The sequence below is a fragment of the Penicillium soppii genome, assembly GCF_028829465.1.
Source record: "Penicillium soppii strain IBT 18220 chromosome Unknown utg000005l, whole genome shotgun sequence".
Lineage (NCBI taxonomy): Eukaryota > Fungi > Ascomycota > Eurotiomycetes > Eurotiales > Aspergillaceae > Penicillium > Penicillium soppii.
The window spans coordinates 1,667,613-1,690,190 of NW_026643235.1; the positions used below are offsets into that span (position 1 = coordinate 1,667,613).

A 22,578-nucleotide genomic window follows, 5' to 3' on the forward strand; every position below is an offset into this window, starting at 1 on the left:
CAAACTCAACAAGAATTAATCCATAAGAACAGCAGTCACCCCAGAAAAAAACCAAGTACACCTGTAGTACACCAGTAGTACAATAATGTACACAGGTACATACAGTGAGCCGAGCTCGGGAGCTCGGAAACTAAGTGGGTTCGTAGTAAAGCCTCTGATTGGTCCATTCCTTCGTTCCTCTCTTTCCTTCACCCGAATCTGTCCCTTTCCCTTTTCTTTCCCTTCAACCTCCATCTTCAAGCCCATCACAATGTTTGCCGCTCGTCGTTCTGTCAACCTCTTCCAGAAGCGCGCCTTCTCGGCCTCTGCTAGCAATGTGCGTATAACCCACCTCTTCCTTATTTACCACAGCTAATCCCTCGCAGGCCTCCAAGGTCGCCGTTCTCGGTGCCGCCGGTGGTATTGGCCAGCCTCTCTCGCTGCTGCTGAAGCTCAACCCCCGCGTTTCCAACCTTGCTCTCTACGATATCAAGGGTGGACCTGGTAAGCTCAATTCCTTCCAATTCAATATGAAACTCATTGCTAATTTATCCAGGTGTTGCCGCTGATCTCAGCCACATCAACACCCACAGCGTCGTCAAGGGCTACAACCCCGATGCTTCCGGTCTCCGTGACTGCCTCGAGGGCGCCGAGATCATTCTCATCCCCGCTGGTGTTCCCCGCAAGCCCGGTATGACCCGTGATGACCTCTTCAACACCAACGCCTCCATCGTCCGCGACCTCGCCAAGGCCGCCGCTGAGGCCGCCCCCAAGGCTCACGTCCTGGTCATTGCCAACCCCGTAAGTAGCACAGACTCCTCATCCTGAAACTCCCAGCTAATTACTTAGGTCAACTCCACCGTCCCCATCGTTTCCGAGGTCTACAAGGCCCGCGGTGTCTACGACCCCAAGCGTCTCTTCGGTGTCACCACCCTCGACGTTGTCCGTGCCTCCCGCTTCATCTCCGAGGTCCAGAGCACCAACCCCTCCGGCGAGAACGTTCCCGTTGTCGGCGGTCACTCCGGTGTGACCATCGTTCCCCTGCTCTCGCAGTCAAACCACCCCTCCATCGCCGATGAGGCCCGCGCTGCCCTTGTCAACCGCATCCAGTTCGGTGGTGATGAGGTCGTCAAGGCCAAGGACGGTGCTGGTTCCGCCACTCTCTCCATGGCTATGGCCGGTGCCCGCTTCGCCGAGTCCCTCCTCCGCGCCGCCCAGGGCGAGAAGGGTGTCATTGAGCCCACCTTCGTCGACTCTCCTCTCTACAAGGACCAGGGTATCGACTTCTTCGCCTCCAAGGTCGAGCTCGGCCCCAACGGTGTTGAGAAGATCCACCCCGTTGGCCAGATCAACGAGTACGAGCAGGGTCTCCTCGATGCCTGCCTGGCTGACCTGAAGAAGAACATCCAGAAGGGTGTTGACTTCGTTAAGTCCAACCCTTAAAAACTTTCCATGTACAACACCATATCTCATGCATTTCAATGAATTTGATCCTGCATGACATGTTTACTAAGATCGGTACCATAATTCATCCTCGATCTATTTTACGATTCTTGTAGTTCTAATTTTCACCGTATGCAATTGAACTAGCAAAAGGACCTATGTCCGATACAGCAACAAATACAACCGAAAACCAAGCAAAGACGAAAAGCATGTAAAAATAAATGGCAAATTGATTCCAAATCTGCACCAGTCCATATTCCCAAATTCACAAATTCCCGAAAAATTAGTACCAATAAACTCAAGTGTAACTCCGCATAGCATCCAAGTATCCCGTTCCACCACGCAGATCTTGATCGAAAGTCTCGGCCACTTCAAGCACACGTTTAATGTGCTCCATAGCCAAAGGCGACTTCTCATTAACCGCAAGAGCTTGCGCAGTGCGAACAGAGTTTTTGATCTGTGGTGGTTAGCTTGATCATATATAGTAGCGACGAAAGGATGACATACCTGTCTACCATTCAAAGTATGCCTAGAAAGTGTATCGAAGTCCTGTTCAGAGAAAGGCGCAACCTTCACACCCTCGATAGCCCGCACGCGCTCCAAGAACATCTTCCAAATACTTCTCTTCGCCTTGGAAGTCAAATCACCGTACCGCAGCGCGACATGAATCCGCGACTGGAACGCATCGTCGAACGTCTCCACACGATTCGTCGTCAGGAACAGAATACCCTGGAAATATTCCAGCAAGCGGAGGAAGATGCTAACGAGCGCGTTGCGGTGGATATCGTGGATCGTGCGCTTCTCAAGGAAAACATCCGCTTCATCCAGAAGCAGCACAGCGCCCCATGAATGCGCAATATCCAGAATCTTGTTCAACTCCGCCTCCAGCGTGCGCGAGTCCGTTCCCAGCTCGCCCGCGCTGACCATGTAAAGCGGCCGCCGGAGCAGCTCCGCAATGCCTTCCGCTGTAAGCGTCTTTCCGGTGCCCGGTGGACCATGCAGAACAGCAACAAGGCCCTTGCCCTTACCCTGGATGACGTCGTCGATGTTCTCTGCTGCGTGGAAGGTGTGCGATTCTACCAGCGCCTTGACGATGGACTTTTGGTTCGAGGGGAGCACGAGAGAGCCGAAGGCGTCCTTGTCCCATTCGATGTCGCTGATGCCGGAGATAGTAAATTCCAGCCAGAGTTTCTCGCTGAAGGCGAAGCCGAGGACGACAGGGCTGGCGACAAGGAGCTCTTCCTCTGTGAACTCGCGTTCCTTGGTCTCTGCGTTGTTGTCGATGCGGTCGATCTTCTCTTTCTGGATCTCGGCGCCGCTCTCGTCAACCTCGACTTCGACAACGCGCGGTGTGCCGTCGTCTCCTTCGATGACTTTGTAAGCGATGCGCGGTGTGTCAGACGAGCCGTGATGATCATTCTCGTCTGAGTCTGATCCGCCACAGCAGCACGCTTCGCTGTCGTCTCCGTCATTATCGGAGAGACCGAGATCCTCTGCATCCAGCAGATCGGGGTCTTTAGGCCGGACCGTAGAAATCGGGTAGTTAGGATTGATACGGCGATGGATAGCCGGATCGATCATGACCCGACCATTGATGTTGACCTTGATCACGAAGGAGCGCTTCTTCTTGTAAAACGCCATACCTTTGTGGAAGCGATAGTTCATACCGCGGAGGGCAACGAAGCGCTTACCACGCTCGATCAACCGAGCACGCAGCGCCTCGGAGTCACGGTGGTACTTGAGCGGGTAGCAAGCGAGGGAAGTGATTTTGCGAGCGCCCTTGAACGCATCGACCTCCGCAGACATCGAGCCGAAGCCGAAGTCTTTGCCGTCGTACTCGAGGTAGCGGCCCTCAACGCTGTACCATTGGCCTTTCATGAAGGACGATTCTTTGATTGCGTACTCAATTTTGAAAGCACGTGGCTCGTCCGCGTTCCCGTAGGTTGGGGAGTAAGCAATGGTGTTGGGCTTGAAAAGAGCCCAGAGAAGGTCGAAGGTTATGGTGTTTGCTTCAAGGAGGGGGTACAAAGTTTTCTTGATATCAGCATAGTCTGTATCGAGATATTTGACGAGAACCTTCAGATGGGCAGCTTTGGCGGCAGCTATTTTGCGGGCTTTGCGCTTTTTCTCGTTGCGCGCTTGCTTCTTCATGTCTTTCATGTATTGGCGGGTTTCTTCAAGATACAGGAAGAGCATGTTGGGATCAACAACCGCTGGTTCTTCCACCAGGCTGATACCTTTGACCCCGTCCATGATTTTGGATAAGGCATCACGGAGGTGCTTGCTTTTGATGTCGACGACTGTCTCGAGGTATTTGTTCTCCCAATTGAACTTGCGACGGACGTTGAAGATATACTGATCCCATTCCTGGGCTTCAAGGTCATCGACCGTTTCGGTGAGCTTGTATTTGTGAATGGTGGTGTCCCATACTAAGAAATCGAAGTTAGTATCGATATGTGATCAGTCACTTGATTTAACTCACATTGATCTACACGCTTGTAAGCTACTTTCGAAGCCGGCTTCTTCTTCTTGGGGCGCTTCTCGCGGCTCCTATCAACCACCGGATCACTTGCTGTGAGCTCGTTCGCACGCTTTTTGAGTTTGAGCCGTGTAATCAATTTCCGCAGAGCTCTATCATCAAGCGATTCATCTGATTCGGCAGAAGCCTCGTCCTCTGATACTTCTGAAGTATCAGTCGAAGAATCGGAAGTTTCGACTTTGCGCGACCGTTGCTTCTTCTTTCTGAGACGCTTTTTATCCTTCAGGGCACGTTTAGACCGCGCTTTAGTGCGCAATCGATGCCGTTTTCTCTTCTCGCTATCTGACTCACTCTCTGAGGAAGAGCTTTCATCAGAGTCTGCGTCACTTTCGTGTGGCGAGGAAGAAGAGGAAGAAGAATCACTTTCATCATTCTTCTTTTTGGGTTTTCTCTTTTTCATGTCATGCTTTTTACCCCTGCAGGCCAATTTGGGGGCTTTTTCGGCTGGGGCCTTGCCATCCTTAACATCTTTAACCTCTTTATTCTCATTGACCTCGGGGGTAGGTTGGGCAGAGCCATTTAAATTTTCAGTAGGAACGATCTCATCATTAGGCTCACCAGTGGTAGACCCGGCCATGGTGACAATAAGCTTGGCTGGTAAGCTGCAAGCTGTTCGGAGTTGAGGAAGTAAGAATTGTAAGGCAAGAACAATCGAAGATAATTGAGGATTAAATAGTCCAAAGGAAGAATCGAAAGGAGGAAACAAAACACTTGCACCCGAGACAGAACTGAAATAAAAAGGGAGAAAGCCCTTGTAGTGCCGGAAGGCGCTTATTTATTTGACTGTTCAGGTGCAGGCTGAGGCTGCAACTATCATTGGGCCACGACTGCTAGCTGTGTTGGCCCATGTATTTCCAGTTGGCTTGTTAATTCTTGCATACTTGAGCTACTGACTTTTATCTGCAGGTTATGTCTAAGTCACATTTTGATGCGGCTCCTGGTTTTAGACCTAATTATAGTCCTAAGAGATTTGTCTGAGGTTTTTTGTTCTCTGAGATACATGATCCTATGACTACATATGTATAGACGATGGCCTTTAATAGAAAATTTAAGACATTCTAGAAACTCTTTTTATCTTTTCTTTTACATAGTTTTCTTTCACATAGTTTCTAAGAAGTCTAGAGATAGATCATATCATATGTCATGTGTAGGGGACTGTATACATGTTCTGCCACCTCGATATTCTCAGACTCTCAAGAAAGACATGTTAAGTATAGTGAAAGGCAACAATCAAGTGATTTTCTGGATGGAATATACTAGTCTATAGGTATAATAGGTGTGTCATAGGTAGTTGGTGGTTCTTGCTTGGTTCTTGCTTGATTCTTGTACGCCAATCTAAAGCTAGTATCAAGCGCCTGTAAACATGTTAAAAGAGTTCTGAGATGAAGCAATGAGAGAGGATTGCCTATACTTCTTAGCAAATAAAAATCTTTAATACAGTTATTGTAGTTATTGTTGTTGTTATGGTTAACGTCTGTCGGACAGGCGTAGGCTGTGATCCTGTAACCTCCCAAGGGGTATGACGACGGACTGCATCATGGATGTCATGTACAAATATTAGTAGTATGGACAGTAGCTCATAGGGAAGCTCATGAAGCAATGTGTATCTCTGCGCCAGCCTTCGATATGTGAAGCAGTAGTAGGTAGTTAGAGGGTTCAGCGTCATGGGCTGTTGTCTGTTAGGGCCTTGATGGCACCTCCAACACCCCAACACTGTGAAACTCTGAACCTATTCCGATTCTAATAAGAAGCACTTTCTAGATCTATTGTAATAGACCATCAAAGCTAATAGAGGGTAAGAAAATGTAGATATAGATCTTATACACATAAGATGGATGAAAAGAGTGATGCTGGTTCAAGGGTTAGGGCTTCGCCCAAAGGGGAAAAACGACATCGCCGGCGAGGTCGCCGAGACAATAGCCCTGATGTCTCGGCAACACGTGGAGCATGAAGATTTCCCTTCTAGGAAAGCGATCTCATCCTCGCCAAGTCCCAAGTTTGAGGAAATCATCTCATAACCAACTATCATGCCGATCAAAAAGAGATCCAAGAAATCTATCCGACAGGGCAGGAGGCCTAGTTACGACAGTCCCACCCTCACAACGGTTGAAGAAAGCCCTATCTCCCCAGTGCTACTCCAAACCGACAAGAAGTCATCGAGTCGCCAATTGCACCGTCAGTTGCTTCGTTCGCGTCGTTCACATTCAACTCCCTCCTCCCGCCATAAGCGAAGTCACTCTGTCAATTCCAAAACAGACAGTGGATCTGGTCGTCACAATCGATTCAAGCGGTTTGATAAGGGAAAAGCTCGTGAACGGGGTAATACTCCACACCGAGTGCTCATAGCAGCATTTGATCCCGTCGCTCAGAATCTCGACAAGGGCTACTTTGCCGATGACGAGGCTGATAATAAGGGCTCATTGAGTCCTGCTCGTTGTTCTAGAGCTGGCAATCCCTCTGATTCTTCCAAAAGTGCGAGCCAAGTTCGATCACGGACTACATGTGCTTCTTCATCTCACGATCTTCCTGCTGAGGGTATTCATCAGGAGGAACCCTAAGTCTCTGGCAGCCCATCTGTCAAAGCAAATGCGGCCACTGCTGGCATTTCTCTTCGCAGCTCTCTTTGGTCTTCTTCTGTTTCCTTTTCTGATAGCTCTTCTGCTGCTAGTACCTCTGCTGGTCGTGCCTCTCTCTTTGGGATTTCTTTCTTCAACCCTTTTGCCTCTAGGTCTTCATCTTCTGGCACTCTTTCTGTTAACCCTCATCCCACGTTGCACCCATCTGACGTGACATCCAACCCGGCTCCAGAAGTTAACCCACCTGATATCTTTGATGGAGTCTCTCATCTTCCTGTTTATCATTTTCTTGGGCGTAAACGTTGTTTCCTACTAGACGGTGCCGGCGACTCCCCCGATGAGTCTGAAGATACCGTTTCCTCAATCGTTTCACCTGATCACTCTCGTCACTTCTCAACACGTGAATCGCGTCAACAAACTCCCAGCAACTCCGACTTAGCTGTTGATCTCACCACTTCTGCAATCGACGTTGCTTCTGCTTTTCCTTCCGTTGAGTCGAGTCACACCACTGGCGATTCTCAAAGCCAACACCATACCGAGTTTGCTTTGGCATCTGTTGAGCACGACTCTCCTATCAACCGTCCATCTCAACATTCTTCCTTTGATCTGCACAGTGCAGATAGCAACACCGAAACTGCTCCGGACGACACATCCGCTGACCGTGATTCTCCTATCTTTCTCGCCCCTGAAGTTGGTGCATCTCAGCAACTCCCTGAAGAAAGCAGCCACACCGAGTCTACTCCAACAACTTCCTCTCAAACTCAAGTGAGTCACTCAGCGCTACTTATCGCTATCGCGATTCTGAACCTTCCGAAAAAGACCCCGAGTCTGATGCAGAGTACAACCCATCTCCTCGTGCGACTGCTTCTTCCACAGTTTCGCGACCCCCAGCAGCAGATCGATGTCGTCGTCGATCTGCCCAAGTTGAATCTGGTTCCGAATACAACCCCTCTGACTCAAGTGCTTCTCCAAACATTTCGCGGCCCCCAGTAAGACGTCGACTTCGTCGGAGTGACACGGTTGGTTCTCATTACAAGGAGGACTCAACTACGCCCTCGAGTTCAAATTCCAACATTCCCCGTTCACTGGTAGCGGACAGACAGCGTTCGCAACCTGATCGTGTCGAGTCCAGCACACATTCTCCAGAGTTGATTGCTCCAACAGCAGACTCTGTTCAGGTGTTGATAATCACCCCTATTGAGCTGACTGCCAACGACGAGCAGTCTGAAACCACCACACCTCTCATCTCGTCCGTTGAGGATCAACCTCCGGACCGTCCACGCACCATGATGCTTGGTCAAGTCTTTCGCCGACATCCTGGTCAGACAACCCCTTCAACCGTCTCTTCTGTTGACGCTCCCTCCCACCGATCCTCCAGCAGTCCCGAGTTTGACAATGACTCCGAAGATGAATCTGCCAACGTGGACCTAACCCAACACTCCACCGCTGCCAGTCCAGCTGCCGAGTCCGCTATCTCTAAGGAATCTTCCTCCGCCAACTTCGAAGAAGACCCAAGCACACCCAGCAATGTTTCGGCCTCCGAAGCAGCTGCAGATGACATCTCGACACCTCTCATGGCTCCTCGCCCCCATACAGAGCCACCGTTTGACCCCTACGCCGCCTTCCTGGATACCTCCCTCCCGCCCTCTGTCATGCTCGACGAAGCAACCCGCCAAGATGCGGGCCTTCCCCCCACGAGTAGCATCTCAATCGACCCAATGATTGCCTACACAGCAGAGGAGTACCAAAACATCCTGCACTCCGAGCAGATGGTGCTGGAGCAGATGGGCGACATGCACCGCCCCGATCCCATGCGAGTCACCGCCGAGGAGGAATCACTGATGGCACCCTTGTCACTGGACGACATTGACAAGATGCTGGACGGCACAGACCCAGCCAAGGCCATGCAAACAGCGGAGGCATGCAAGCAGCTCATCCTGTCCATGGCCCTAGGAAGCACCACGCCCGCCCCACCAATGGCACCGGCCAAGCGTGCCCGGAAGGCGTCGACTGCCCCGCCTGAGGATGGCCCCGCCCGTCGCACTCGCAGTAGTACCAGTGCCCTCTCCTCGTCCGCCTCGCCTGCGGCTCCGGTCTCCACGCGCAGACTGCGCAGCAGCGACTTCTCGCTGCCTGGCCCTGCTTCGGCGGACCGTGCGGTGGATACCCCGGAGCCGGAGTCGTGGGCTGTGGCATCTGTGGCAGACAAGCGTCTGTCGCAGATGAGGGACTTGGGGAGGAGCTGGAAGGCTATTGCCGGGGTTTGGAATGGGGAGGTTGCTGAGAGGGGAGGGAAGAAGTTGACGGAGAAGGAAGTGAAGAAGAGATGGGGGAAGTTGGAGGAGAGCATCGGGCGGTGGCCCGAATTTGACGTGAGTATTGGAGAATCGTGGATTGGGTTCAGGTTCATCTTGAATTTGAATCTGGGGTGAATCTGAATACGATATGAATATACAGCATGCTAACTGATTGATAGGAGACCCTCATGGGTGCAGTGAAAAACCTCAGCTCGGAGTTGACCGCCGAGCTGTGGGATAAAGTTTCGAAGGCCCTTTTGGCCAAGTTCGGCTGGGAGACCACCGGTCAGGAGTGTGCAGCGCGGTTAGCTGCGCTGCAGGCTTCTGGCCGTGTGGAGGAGAAGGGGAAGGGCAAGGGCAAGGGCCGCAAGTAGGCGGCCTTGCCTCAGAACTGAAAGAAGAGACCGCGAAGTGATGCTGCGGCTCTCTTTGAACCTATTGATTTCGGCCTCGTTTGAGGTGGCCGCTTCGGCGGCGTTTGTTTTGATTATTTTGTTGTGATACCCCAGACCAAGGGGAAATACCCGGTCCCTTTGTTTTTTTGTCAAGAAATTCGAGTCCATTCTTGTTTACAGTAAGCCCATTTAATAACCTTGCACGTAGATTAAATCCCTGAATCCGTGGATATCATTTTGTCATTCGTAATCCGTGCCAACCCTGGAAGGTATTCAATCAACACCATAACTCAAGTTCCATCAATCACGATGCAACAATGAAGACAGAAGCTGCCATTGAGCTGAGAAGTGGCTTATTGGTGACTTCAATGTGATAATGTTCTTCAACTATTTTTCCAGGTATCGAAGTGATATTTTAAAATGTTATCAATAGTGAAAGATATACTGTTCTTCAGTTAGTTAGGATTCTGGTATGCTCTGATCAAACAACCAAGATACAGTACGAAATATGTTCCAAAACACATATATATATGTATGTATATATTGAATCGGATTCCAAATGTAACTTGATTAGAGTCAAAGTCAAGGTCTTTTTGTATATTTCTAGGCCTTGGAAAATGATTGCTTGAAAAATGTAAATTATCCAGAAATTTCCATCAATCGGGTACTGTAACCTAGTTGGTTATCGGTTCCATAACTCAGTTGGTTAGAGTGTGGTGCTAATAACGCCAAAGTCGAGGGTTCGACCCCCTCTGGAACCACGTTAATTTTTTTCTTTTTGTCCTTGCTTCATATGAATCTGGTTTTTTGAACTACCAGCCTCCAAAATGGCCGAGCGCAGGATCAAGACCGAATATCGCTCAGTTGCATCGTGTGTAGTTATCATATATTTTGTTGCGATCACAAAAGCAGAAAGCCTCAATTGCATTGGCCTGGAACAGATCTATGTTCTCGATACTACAGTTCGCGATGAGCCAGTCCATGGTTATATATCTGTTGAGGGTTGTTTGAAGAAGTCAGATCTCTACAAGTATAAACCCAATGAACCTCAAAAAAGTATTTCTCGCAGTATAACAGGATATCACTCTTTAAACAAAGCGCCCCAAAACCACCAGCGGTGTCATAAAATCATAATAATAATAGCCGAGCTATCATCGAACACTGACCCCACTCACACCGGATCCAGGAGCTGGAAAACCGCCACTCCAATCCGAGGAAGATGAGTCGCCACGGGTTCTAGATCCGCCCGTGCTCGTACTCGCCCCGATGCTAATCCCAGCAGTAGTGAGCGAGTCTGCATAGCCATCTTCGATAACAGGTGGACCGCCGACCATCACGGGCCTGATCTTGGCTCCAACAAAGCCTCTTCTATCCCTACCCGTTCGTCCTCGGCCGAGCCAGTTGTGTTTGAGGGCTTTGCTGAGGACTTCGATGCGTTCTTGGGCTGGATCATCACTCTGGATACTTGCTAGGACACTGACACACTGTAGCATCCTGCCCACTGTTTCCGTAATGACATGAGAGGTATCAGCGGAATTTGCCCGATGGATAATGGTTGGTCGATTGGAGGTTGGAGGGGTGGCGACAGAGTTGAAGAAAACGTCTGCGTTCGAGGAAGTATTTGATTGTGCGCGGCTGCGAGAGGCACTGCTTGTTGGGCGGGGGTGGTCGGAAGAGTAGCTGTCAACGGTGCTGAGGAGAGTAGAGGACTGGGAGTTGTAGCTGCCGAATCCGGCGTCGAGGGAGGCTGCGGTACCAGGACGACCGCCTGCGCCGGTGCTCTTGGATGTGACGCTGAGCGTAGGGAAGCCTGAATTAATAGAGTCTAGGCTGAGGCGGGAGAAAGTTGCCTTGAGGGTGTCATATCGATTGAGAATAATACAGTCGCGGAAGGCAATCAGAACAAGGTTGCGCACATCGAGGGTTCCACCAGCAGGGAGCACGCCCCAGAATTCACCGGCTTCACGGCTGGTCATGATAGAGCCGCAGCCCTTGAACTCGAGGTCTAGGGGAAGGAAAACGGCCTGGATGAAGGGAAGGATAGTGCCGAAGACTAGCATCCATATCTGCACGAGATGCGGGACGAGCTTTTCGTCCGGAATACCCAGTAGCGAACTGTGATTCAGCGTCGCGAATCCAGTCTCTAGTAGCTCCTGCAGGTCCATGATAATCGAAGTGGGAGCCCTCTTGTGCACACAGCGCTGCAAATGAACAAGAACCAGCTTATTCAGATCCTCAATGGCAATGCGGACGTCCTCACCATCAAAGATGACCAGCAGCTTCGCCTTGAGGAAGTCCCAGGCGTCTTCAGGGGTCATGTTGTTCAAACCGAATCCTTGTAGAGTCTCCCTCAGGATAGAATCAGGAACAGGACCCGCACTGCCAATCGAAGACGGACCGGTGAAGCCAGGTGTTGTCGGCCCAGCGTTATTAGCCAGCCATTCCATCTGCTCGGTCTCCGCAGCAAGAGCCCTTTCCTCCTTTTTCTTCTCGCGCAGTGCTCGCCCGCCATGCAAGAGATCCAGTCCACTGACAGACTTGCCGAACGCGGCGCCGGGGGCAGGTGTTGCAGGGCTCGTAAACGAGTACAAAGATTTCGGGGCATTGGGGTCTGCGGGGCGGGAGTTGCTAGATGCCGAAGACAGCGGGAGATTGAAGTGGTCGTCGACACGGTCTTTAAGTTTGAGTTTCTGTCTCGATAGGAAGTGGTGCTTGTGCTTGTCCTTCTCTTTGGCATTGTCCTTTTCCTTTTCTGGGGCCGCTGGATGATCTGCGGGGACGACTGTGCTCACTGAAGCATTGGATAGGTTATACATAGACGAGTTGTTCGAGGCTAGATCAGCGAGATTCGTAGTGGAGCCGCTGACCATGCGCGATAGCCCAACGATCTTACTCGGCGAAGGTAGACCGCGGTCCTTTCCGAAGTCCCTATGACTGCTGATTCCAATGTGTTTCGGTTTGGAGAACAGCTTCTTCTTCTTCTGTTTCTCGGGTTGTTGTTCTGGCAGCACACCGGCCCGTGGAAAGACCACATTCGCAGCAGTGGTAGCCACATTCCCAGGAATAGACGGTGGTTGAGGCGAGGGCTGATTGATGCGCAACGGGGCGGGCATTAGAGGCGGCGACGCACTCCCACTGCGCCGTGGGCGTTCCTCCATCGGGGCTGGCACATGGCGTTTCTGCTGCATTGCCGTCTGGGCAGCGATACGGGAAGCTGAGGCGGTAGAGACCTGGTCAGAGGACGCAGTGGGCAAGGAAGGCTCAAAGAAGCCCTGTGAGTGGTGCCTTGAGCGGTGCCTTGGCAACTCGACGGAGGGGCGGCCAGAGGGCCGCCGGGCAGTGTTCGGCATAGGGAAGGCGTGAGGCGAAGTAGTCGCCGAGGCGGAGCGCGACTGAGGAGGGAAGTAACTGCCGGGCAGCTGGGTATTGAGCGGAGTGAGAGGAGCGGCGGAGACGGTGGTCACATTGGATGAGGCGTCACTACCGGAGGATCCGGGGCGAACCAATTCGTCGTCGGAGTCATCTTCCTCATCTGACGGCGGTCGGTAGCGGGGGATTCGACCCGGGGATCTTTGAGTTGGATTCATTATGCGTCCATGTTTCATGTTCGTACGATGGTGCCTAGCTACAAAGCAAAAGCCACCTCGCCGATCCTTTCTGTGTACGGTGAGATTAACGACCACTATAAAATTGGCAGAATACAGATCTACAGTGGAGAAGAAGATCTAATTTAGCTGGTGTTATTGGTGTGTATAGTTGGATTTGTTATGACTGTTATGATAGTTATACTTTTTACAATATTGTATATTTCTGTGCCTACATTTAGTCTTGCAGGTAATCACCGAATGCTCTACTCCACAGATCTAATTGACCTTGTGCTTACGGTCAAATATTGTCTTTTGTATGTGATGTCTCAATCCATAAATAGCCTTCATACTTGTCATGTTACATTCGAAATTTGAGAATAGATCAATCCTGTAATGTAAGCAGATGACATGACCCCGGGAAAACCTCCAAAAGAACACGATAATGAAGCTATCGCAAACAAGGCGGTAAGAAAGGCGGTATAGTTATTCCCCCACATGATTCTTTAAATCTCCACCAAGTCACTCTTACTCACTACAACACGACAGACAAATTCAAAATGGCCAATCTAAGTGCAGCCTACACCGCTCCCGATGCCAACAAAACCTTTGAGCATGAGATTCCATCCACAACTGGCACCCTGGCAGCCAAGCAAGCCCACCTGACAGCTCTGCAGGCGCAGGTGCCCAAGCTGCAAGACGAGATCAACGTGTTCTTGACTGAGCGCATGGAAGAAGACAAGAAGGCAGGCCAGATTTCCGCCCAAGAAGCCAAGGAGGAGGCGAACTACGGCGAGGAGGTTGTTGAAGAGGAATAAGCATAAACACGAACATGAAGTCTTAAATGAAAGATGCTATGGGTATCAAAGTCGAACAATCGACAAAAAAAGCCAAACCAAAATAAAAACGAAAATGATGCAGAACTACCGAACACTGGCACTGGGTCTCCGGTTCGCACAGCCCAAATGAACAACGGTGTTACTGGAACCAAGTCAGCGGAGAAAACGACAAGATTGAAAGAGACTTACTCGGGGAACACATTTATGACACTCCCACCAAGACGCTTATGACAAACACCGCAAATTCGTTCCTCGGTGACAGTGACGTGTCTGGCACGTGTGCCACCACCCTTGACGCCATCACCAATAGCCAACTGCGCCTGGATCTGCATATCCCTTGCCTTGCGAAGATTGGCGACAATGCGAGCTTCGTTGAACACGGAGTTCGCGGCGCGCATGCGGCCCTTGAAGTAGAATTCAAGTTTCTCCACGGCCTGCTTGTCCGGGATGAGTTTGAGGGCCGCGTCGGCTGGGAGTCTGGAGCCGTGCTTGGCGAGGAGGTCGATAGCGGGGTCATTTTGAGGCGAGTAGCCGTGCGGTGGGCTGAGGTAAAGGGAGAGGAGCGTGAGGTAGATTGTGTTTTCTTCTTCTCGTTTCTCGGTGAGGTGAACATGGTTGCAATATCTTGTTAGGTTAGCAACTGCTATTCAATAGTTGTGTATTACTCACTCTTCTGCCTTTTCGTGGTCCTCTAGTTTGAAGACGTAGATCTCGAGTGCTTGCCGGTGTTGGCCCATTTTGCTGAACAGGATAGCACGGGCTTCGTAGAAATTGGGATCTGTGGAGATATTAGCACTGGTCAGCAAATGTAGTGCTGGCAACATACCCTCTCGATTGAGTCGGTCCAGCATCTTTGCTGGCGAGTATTGCTCGCTTTCCTTCAACATGGCAAGGAACTTGTCCTTCCATTCCCCGGCATGCGAAACAAGTTTGTCTAAATACAAGATGAGCAATCGCTGATGTATTTCCGGTGTCAAGTCATTCCATTCATTGATGACATGTTCGAGGTATCGAATCGCAAGAGTGGAATCAATGCTCTCCAGGAATGCGAGGACTCTGGGACGAGATAGCGTTTCCGCATTCTCAGTGTCAGTCAAGAAGATCTCCATTCCCAACTCATGATTAGCAAGGAGTGGCCATTTGCCGAACTCAAGTACCAAATCGATTTGATCGGGTGGCAGATTCTGGAGATAGGCAACAGTGCGCGTAGGACCGCTCAAAGGGCCATTATCTGTCTGACCGAAGCGCTGCAGCAGCTCCAGAGCTTGGCGATGCAATTTCTTGCCGTAAAGAAAATCAATCAGATCATTGTATCTGCCTGTTTCCTCCAGTCGTTCCATTACCACGTCTGGGTCACAGAAGTTGGCAATGCGGAAGAGGGAACCAGCAAGCGATGGAGTCGCAAACATATGGGCACGGAATAAAGTGGTATCGACAAGCCGCGCCTTCTCACGAATTTGCGTGGCAAAGTCATCGGCAGATGGGAAGTCCAGCAGCTTGAGAACAGAGTCGCTTGCCTCATCTTTGGCCTCAGTGGGTGCGGCCGCTTTCAGGGATCCATCAGGGTTGAGGAAGCGCTGGAAACGTCGGCGAACGTCGGCTAGGTAGCCTTGTAGCTCGCGAACCGCCATCCGAAGGCCTTTCTCGTCGCCCCGAATGCTGCTGGACTCGCTGCCCTCGTCGGGCTTTCGCAAAGAGGATATGATGGACGGTGCCTGGGTGGATGTTTGTCCCGCCGCAGCCTCGTCAGACGACCCGTCACTTTGATCGCCGTTGGCCTTTGCGTTTGGTGCTTCAGGCTCCGGTACTGTAGATAGCTCACCCGCAATCAAGCGCGGATACAGGCGAATGACACTCTCCGGGGGAGCAGAGACTTCCGTGAAGAGATCTAACGATTCACGATACTTGTTCAAAGCGAACAAACTCTGTGCCTTTTCTAGCCTCGTCGAGCGCAATCGACCGGCTTTATCTCGCAGGAGAGCATCCTCCAGCACACCAAGCAAGCTGATCGCCTCGTCCAAATAGCCCTTTTCAACCAAAGCATCAATCTGTGTATCATAGCTCAAAGCTTCCATCCGCCAGATAGTGCGATCACTTGCTACCAGGAAACCTTTTCCAGCATGAGCGAGACTGATGTTTGGTTGCGGGATATGCAAGATGCTGGCTGACGGCAAGGAAATAGACTGCAGTAGCGACAGCGTTTCCGGATTGCGAACCTCCAGCACACCTTTGGCAGAGTCATGCAAAGCTAAAAGAAACGGATACGAATACCCCAGCTCAACAGGCGCATGACTCCAAGGCACCTGCTTCCTCCCAAGCGGCTGGCCATCCACATCGATGAAATTCGTATTGATATCCTTAGCAAGTAGAATCTGACCTTCCCTCAACCTGGTAGCAAGCGGTCTCGGCACCATCCCACCCATACCGATATAGCTCATACTCGCCGCACCAACACTAGTAAACCGGCCAGACTCCTCGATACTCCCGGGTCCAGCAAGATCAGTCACCTGCCCAGACTCAATGTTAACCATGACAAAGCTCGAGTTCAGTCCGACGACTAGTCTCGTAGCAGCAACCCAAGTAAGAGTCTTAACACCGCTAGCCAAGCTCAATTCAGCCGTGTCACGCTCAAGTTCCATATCCCGCCACACCCACATAAGGATCTTCCTCTTGACTGCAACGGCAAGCCGAGAGACAATAGCAGGAACATTTGTATCAGGATCATTGACCACATTCGAAGTAATTGCGAAAACAGAAGCACCCTTCGTCTGCGAGAGCTGCTCCACAAGCTCGTAGGACTGCGCATCGTGAAGGGAGACATAACCCCCCGCCAAGGAAACAAGAACATTCGCCTCCTTGATCAGAGCCAGCTGCTCGATCTTGTAGCGGGAGAAGCGCTCCAGTTCGCGCAGGAGCTCGGTGCGGCCGTCGTCGGTGACTCGGTAGATGCGGAGGTTGCCATTGTTTAGGCCTGCGAGGAGACGGTCGCCATATGCGAGGACGGAGTCGATGCGGGACTTGTCACGCGGCTTTAGCTCGACGAGCGGCCGCGCGGTGAATGCTGACAACATGGGCGTGTTGTCTTCTCTCTGGGATCGAGGGAGCGCCATTGCTGGAGCTCTCTACATGACGTCCAAATGCTGAGTCAGAGATTAGTCAGCTTGATACGGCCCCAGCCACTGGTGATCAGCTAGGCTCGTCCCTAGGTGTAAGCTGTTTGAACAGTGTAATATGGATCTTGTAGTTGCTATGTATTTCAGAAAACCGGCAATGTTACACAATATGGTTGCTACTTGACGGGTCTATATCTGCCATCGACACGTATAAAACACACTAAACTTTCGATGTATGAACGAACAACAAGAAAGAAACCTCCATTTGTAATTGAATTTAAAGTATGTAGCGGAATCGAAGAAAACTATTTTGGTATTAGAATCTCATGCTCCGAATCCGACCACACCCCGACGCCAGCCGATGCAGATCAATCAGATCAACGATTCCCTACTTAGTAGCTTCAGCCTCAGCGGCAGGGGTCTCCTTAGCAACGAACTCCTGATGCTTAGCAGAACTGCCCTTTCCACGCCAGGTAGAAACAGCAGGAATATCAGCCTTAAAGCGCTGCTCCTCAGTACCGTAAGCGCGGGGGGTGAGCTTGATGAGCGTGTGCAGGGGAACCTCCATCCATGGACTCTGCTCTTGGGGCACATTCATGAAGTAAGCATAGATGCAGCGGAGCACGGCCTGGTGGGTAACGATGATGACGTTCTCAGAACGCTCCAGCTCCATGATAATTGGCTCAAGACGAATGACCACATCCCGGTAAGACTCGCCGCCGCGATAGCGGTAGTTGTACTTGTCTTCATCGCGGGCGGCGAAGTCCTCAGGGTACTTTTCGGCAATTTGTTCGTAGGTCAAGCCGTCGCAGACGCCGGAGTCGAGCTCGTCCAGGGCCTTCCATTCTAGCTTGTCGTAGCCAGTTTCGGCCTTCAGGTGGCGGGCGCTTTGAATGGTACGCTTTAGGGTGGACGTCCAGATGACGATCTTGGTGTTCTCTGGGATACCGGACTTGCGCATCAATTCGGGCAGCGCGCGGGCATAGGCCTCGCCGCGCTCGGAGATGTTCGAATCGCCACCGATCGCTCCACAAAGGTTGAATTCGGATTCGCCGTGCTATTGCTTGTTAGCGTAGGCTCACATGTGATCTTCGGTACTTGAACTTACTCTTGAGAGCCAGATTGAGCGAGGTTTGATGTGCAAGTTCTGAATATAGTAAACCAAGCGACTGGATAGATAGTCTTTGATCTGATTGATGATAACGGTTGAGCCGACGTTGATCAGCTTGACGTAGGTATAATGCTTCTCGTTATCATCAATAGTCTCATAGGCCTTCTCATAGTTGCGAATGCGGTTGCGGAAATCGAGAGCGGCCTCTTCGGGATCCTGGCCTTTATAATCAGGGGACGTAGTTTTGACCTCCTTGATGTTCGTCATGATCAAATCTTCATCATCGCAGATAGACTCCACGAAAAGAGCCTCAATATCAGCCTCGTGGCACTTTTCGTAAATCCACTGGCGCCGTTCCTTGGTAGAGTTGGTAGCATCAAGAATAGCCACAACGCCCTTGCCGGCCTTGAACCACTGAAGCATGTCTGACATGGCGGCCTCAGCAGCAGCTCGACGCATGCGTTCACCCTCTGGATTGTGAGGATCAAAGAATGTCGCCGCCGGCTGTGGAGTGTTGAAGCGGCGGTAGCTACCCACGTTGAAAACCCGTGCAGGAATGCCAACCCAGCCGAGATAGCGCATGGCTGTGACCAGTCAGTCAGTGAATCAATGTAAACATCAGTTTGACTCACCCTTTCCAGCGATGAGACTCTTGCCCCGGGCCGGAAGGCCCACCATAACGACGCATATTTTGGAGTCGTCGGACTGCAGGGAAAAGTTAACAAATGTCATTTTGGACCATCAAATATGTCAATTTAGAGCGAATACAGGATGCGCAGAAGCGAAAAGAGCAAAGATGGGACTAGGAACATATGTTTGATCCAAGACGGATCTTTTAGCAGTGCAATAAACACCTGCGACACGTGTGGCCTCATTGTATTGATCACATCGTCGCATCGCCAAATCGCATCTTTGCTGTAGGGCTGGCGACTGGCAAATTCAAAACAATACATGACCACAGAGCACCAACCCACTTATTACAAACTGATATGTATTCAAACATATCGAATGCGTGTGCTAGTGTAATCGAACAGACATAGAATTAAGCCCCATCGGCTGAGCCTCGGCAGAGTGCATATACTACCCCGCGGACATGGGAAATTGGCGGGGTACAAGAATAGAAATTCCACTTACACTGGCAACGAATACCTTATGTTGTTCCTGACTTCTGATCACACTTTTCGTCGACATTTTGGCAGATTGATGTTATGGAGAAGCAATGCGATCTCGGGAGAATTAGGGGCAGATCCCGAAGCCGGAGAAGACAAGAACCCCGACAGGGTTTAGAGCGGGTAGAGTAGGGATAATATGACCTGCAGCCAAGGTGAAGAATCTTCAAAAGTCCGATATTATAGTATAATTATTATGAGAGACAGGAGAGAAAGAAAAGAGAGGAGGAGGCGCATAGCGGTGAGTCCAAGTCGAAATCCAATTATGTCATTTATCCAGAAAAGTGGATAGTTACATATTGTGGTTGACTAACTATGAATTACATGGACTACATACTACTCATATGATGCAATAGTTTGGAATTTCCAAGACAGAATTTATTGGAGAGCCTTATTATTTGAATATTAAAAGCACAATTACTCAATCTTGCCCACAGGTTAGCACGTTGTTGATGTTGACTCTTGGAAAATAGGAATAAAGGAAAATTCCTTATGATATGCGAATGTATAATTTTCTTAGGTATCATAGCTCATGCAATGCGACACGTCCATCATTAATAATGCTTATTTTTCTTTGACACTTTGATCAAGCATCTTGGTCGTTGGTCTTAGGACCACGCGCGTATTGTACGCGCAGGGGGCCACCCCAAGGTCCAGACTGGCCATTCAATGTCTTCATGGCTCTTTGAGCTTCTTCGGGAGTACCGACATCGACGAACAGATAGTAGTGCTCGCCAGGCTCGAATCTCTTAGCAGGGTGAGGAGTGAACAGCTTGCTGACATTTTCACTGCAAAGAATTAGTATTAACCATAGAAAACGATTTCATCGATACTTACACCTTGAAATCCTTGAAAAAAGATTCAATGTTGCTCTGGACAACTTCATGCTCAGTCAATCTCGGCAAACCACCGACATAGACGCGACTGCTGGAGTCGCTGTTAACCTTGGCAAAGCTAGGCTTGCTTTGTTCGCGCCAGCCCTCAACTCGGAATGGCGAAGGAGGGTTGTTGATGCGCTCCTGAGACTTTGCGACACCGGGCTTGATCTTGACAGGGCGACCAAGCATGTTGGTACCGTCGAGCTCAGTCATAGCACGCTCGGCATGATCTTTATTCTGCAAGTCGACGAAGCAGTAGGAGGGATTGCGTCCAGTGAAAGGGTCAATGGCAATATCTATACGCTCACTGTCGAGGTATGAATTAGCGCAATTCACATTCAAGTTGAAAAAAATGCAGACATACATTGGCATCTGGGCAGCAATGAACAGTGACTCAACATCCTGCGCCTTAGCCGTATAAGGCATATTGCCTACGTACAGCCGTCGGCCATCGTTGATTGCTTGCGAAACATGAGCACCGGGCCGACTGAATGCCGCTCGGGAGGTATTGTTCGGGTTCGGGCTGCCGTTCGGGCTGGCATTGGTACGTGAGGGAGTTGCAGGGCTGGAATCCTTGGTGCGCCAATTGGCTGAGTTGAAGGCTCGGCCATCCGTGCGAATTGTTTGGAAGGGAGACTTGGTAGGAGCTATTTGATCTGTTAGTCTGTTCTCGGAGATTTTATGATCTCACGCACTCTGCTGCTGCGGCGCAGGGCTAGGGCTCTCGATATCGGCCATCTTGGTTCTGTTAGTCAAAATTGTAGCAAAAGAATGCGCGAAGATTCTCTTACTGTATGAATTAGACTATATTGAGAATAATTGCACAGAAAACTGAGTGGAAGTTCGTTAAATTAACTACCACTACTTTTTTTTTGTTTGTCAGTGCAAACAATGCAAAGCGTTGATCCACACTTTGGTATTTAACGACCGAGCGGCTTTCATATTTTCATCTTCCTTCATTATTCCTCTCATCCCTCCTCGATAATGTTAGTGGTTGTCTCTGGCTGATATTTCAATTGGATTTTCCATGTGCTATCAGCCATAAGCATTCCATGAATTACCGAGCCTCTGCCCGGCATGATAAGCCTGACCAAGCATGATGAAGCTTGTGTCTAGCTTGCCATGTGAGGATTCGGGCTCTACCATAAGCTGATCCCGATGCTATGAACTATATAGTTGACGGGGCAGCTTTGATATTAACAAAGTGAGTTTTAACTTGTTAAAATCCCCTCTTTCATGATGAAGCAACCTTTTCACACAGACCTGTTCTGAATAACCATGTGGACTCAAAATTGTACCAACTGCTATCTGATATCGAGACTTTTCGCTTTATTTCTCTTGATGAGTTTATATGATCATTGCTAACATGATCAAAAGTATTCAACAGGTCCAATCTGCTTGCCTCTGGTAGCTCAGTAACTTCACATCCATAATTTTCAATAATACATTACTTTTCTTATAAACAGCACGTTCAAATTACTCATCCGTATTTGTATTCACGCCCCAACACAAAGCTTGGATCAAATTGTTCTAGTAAAATCTGCCTTACTCCTGATAGCGAATTTGAAGTGAAGTAACAGACGAGAACAGTTGAAGAAACGGCCTAGCAAAGTCGACCAATCGAACCGATCACCTTATTAGCCTTTATCCACTGATCGGCGAAGTATCCTTTCAAACGTCTATTTGCTGCTTCAAAGAGATCTAAACCTCTATTGTGGCAGAACGTTTGACGTGTCAAATCATAGACGGGCAAACAATGCCCTTAGAAAAACACTTGTCTAAAAACACTTGTCTGAGGAGTAATATCAGCGGCGGCTATCAAAGCTTTATAATTGGATTTAGTCCGTCTCATGAAATAAGATGTTTTAGATTGAGATGGCCGACTCAGCCTCATTGCCAAATATCGATCTGGCGCTTACTGCAGCACATATGCAAGGGGCTGTTTCAAAATGGGAACGGACCTTACATATGTAGTTTTTCTTAGATCAATGGACCCGCGCTATATTGTTTTGATATTTATCATGTTGGCACAAGAGCCGTACACCCTAAGTATATACATTTCGCAGTCGATCTATTCAACTTATCATTTAATATTCTCTTTTCATTCCACAACTAAACCAGTCACGCTAAGTCTCAGGTGCAAGCTAATTGCAGAACGTCTTTATGATTGCAACACACAGATTTTCGAAACTCTTACAGGTTTTATCAAGCAGCCTGAGGTGGAGAAGAGGGAGGATACTATTCATTCTATTCTTGCAGTTCTTCCTGATAACCCTTTATCGGACAGGATAAGGGAAGCTAGCCAAGTCAGTTGAGAGAGCAGAACATATTCCATAGGGTGATTATGAAAGGCAGATAGACTTCGTAATAGTAGTAGACGATCTTATAGGATCATGCAAATTTTCAGCGAGAGGTGATCCAAGCATATTAGTTTGCCAACGAAGACTTATTTCGAACTAACTAATGTGATTTATAAATAGCAGCTAGGCGAGCCATTTGAAAGCTTCGTCTGGAATACTGCGAGAGATGCGAAGCGGAATTTAGGAAAGTTGAAGTTTCAGAAGAATCTAGAGAGGTTGCTAAAGAGATGATAGACAAAATAGCAGAAATAATAGAGAGGAACGAGATGAATGAGAGTAATCATGATAATAATAT

General features: G+C 49.6%; 8 protein-coding genes across 8 annotated transcripts; 3 read left to right on the plus strand and 5 right to left on the minus strand.

The window, feature by feature from the left end:
* Positions 1-250: 250 nt before the first annotated feature.
* N7529_006066 (malate dehydrogenase) lies at positions 251-1,422 on the plus strand (the record flags this gene model as incomplete). The annotated part of the gene is made up of 4 exons (XM_057241593.1): positions 251-316; positions 366-483; positions 536-780; positions 829-1,422. The coding sequence occupies 4 exons, from the start codon at positions 251-253 to the stop codon at positions 1,420-1,422; spliced, it is 1,023 nt and encodes a 340-aa protein (XP_057096952.1).
* Positions 1,423-1,720: 298 nt separating this feature from the next.
* On the minus strand, positions 1,721-4,538 carry N7529_006067 (ATP-binding protein; the record flags this gene model as incomplete). Its single annotated transcript, XM_057241594.1, has 3 exons — positions 1,721-1,879; positions 1,930-3,851; positions 3,905-4,538. 3 exons carry the CDS (start codon positions 4,536-4,538, stop codon positions 1,721-1,723), a joined length of 2,715 nt encoding a protein of 904 aa, XP_057096953.1.
* A 1,450-nt stretch (positions 4,539-5,988) lies between these two features.
* On the plus strand, positions 5,989-9,208 carry N7529_006068 (uncharacterized protein; the record flags this gene model as incomplete). Its single annotated transcript, XM_057241595.1, has 4 exons — positions 5,989-6,496; positions 6,854-7,526; positions 7,637-8,909; positions 9,014-9,208. The coding sequence occupies 4 exons, from the start codon at positions 5,989-5,991 to the stop codon at positions 9,206-9,208; spliced, it is 2,649 nt and encodes an 882-aa protein (XP_057096954.1).
* A 1,172-nt stretch (positions 9,209-10,380) lies between these two features.
* N7529_006069 (uncharacterized protein) lies at positions 10,381-12,816 on the minus strand (the record flags this gene model as incomplete). Its single annotated transcript, XM_057241596.1, has 1 exon — positions 10,381-12,816. One exon carries the CDS (start codon positions 12,814-12,816, stop codon positions 10,381-10,383), a length of 2,436 nt encoding a protein of 811 aa, XP_057096955.1.
* Positions 12,817-13,373: 557 nt separating this feature from the next.
* N7529_006070 (uncharacterized protein) lies at positions 13,374-13,631 on the plus strand (the record flags this gene model as incomplete). The annotated part of the gene is made up of 1 exon (XM_057241597.1): positions 13,374-13,631. The coding sequence occupies one exon, from the start codon at positions 13,374-13,376 to the stop codon at positions 13,629-13,631; it is 258 nt and encodes an 85-aa protein (XP_057096956.1).
* A 105-nt stretch (positions 13,632-13,736) lies between these two features.
* Positions 13,737-16,762, minus strand: N7529_006071 (putative vacuolar morphogenesis protein AvaB; the record flags this gene model as incomplete). The annotated part of the gene is made up of 4 exons (XM_057241598.1): positions 13,737-13,794; positions 13,842-14,276; positions 14,322-14,430; positions 14,479-16,762. The coding sequence occupies 4 exons, from the start codon at positions 16,760-16,762 to the stop codon at positions 13,737-13,739; spliced, it is 2,886 nt and encodes a 961-aa protein (XP_057096957.1).
* A 391-nt stretch (positions 16,763-17,153) lies between these two features.
* Positions 17,154-19,067, minus strand: N7529_006072 (bifunctional nucleoside/nucleotide kinase/histidine phosphatase family protein; the record flags this gene model as incomplete). Its single annotated transcript, XM_057241599.1, has 4 exons — positions 17,154-17,822; positions 17,874-18,460; positions 18,509-18,581; positions 19,011-19,067. 4 exons carry the CDS (start codon positions 19,065-19,067, stop codon positions 17,154-17,156), a joined length of 1,386 nt encoding a protein of 461 aa, XP_057096958.1.
* Positions 19,068-19,631: 564 nt separating this feature from the next.
* N7529_006073 (Nucleotide-binding alpha-beta plait) lies at positions 19,632-20,661 on the minus strand (the record flags this gene model as incomplete). Its single annotated transcript, XM_057241600.1, has 4 exons — positions 19,632-19,833; positions 19,883-20,230; positions 20,288-20,570; positions 20,619-20,661. 4 exons carry the CDS (start codon positions 20,659-20,661, stop codon positions 19,632-19,634), a joined length of 876 nt encoding a protein of 291 aa, XP_057096959.1.
* Positions 20,662-22,578: the final 1,917 nt, after the last annotated feature.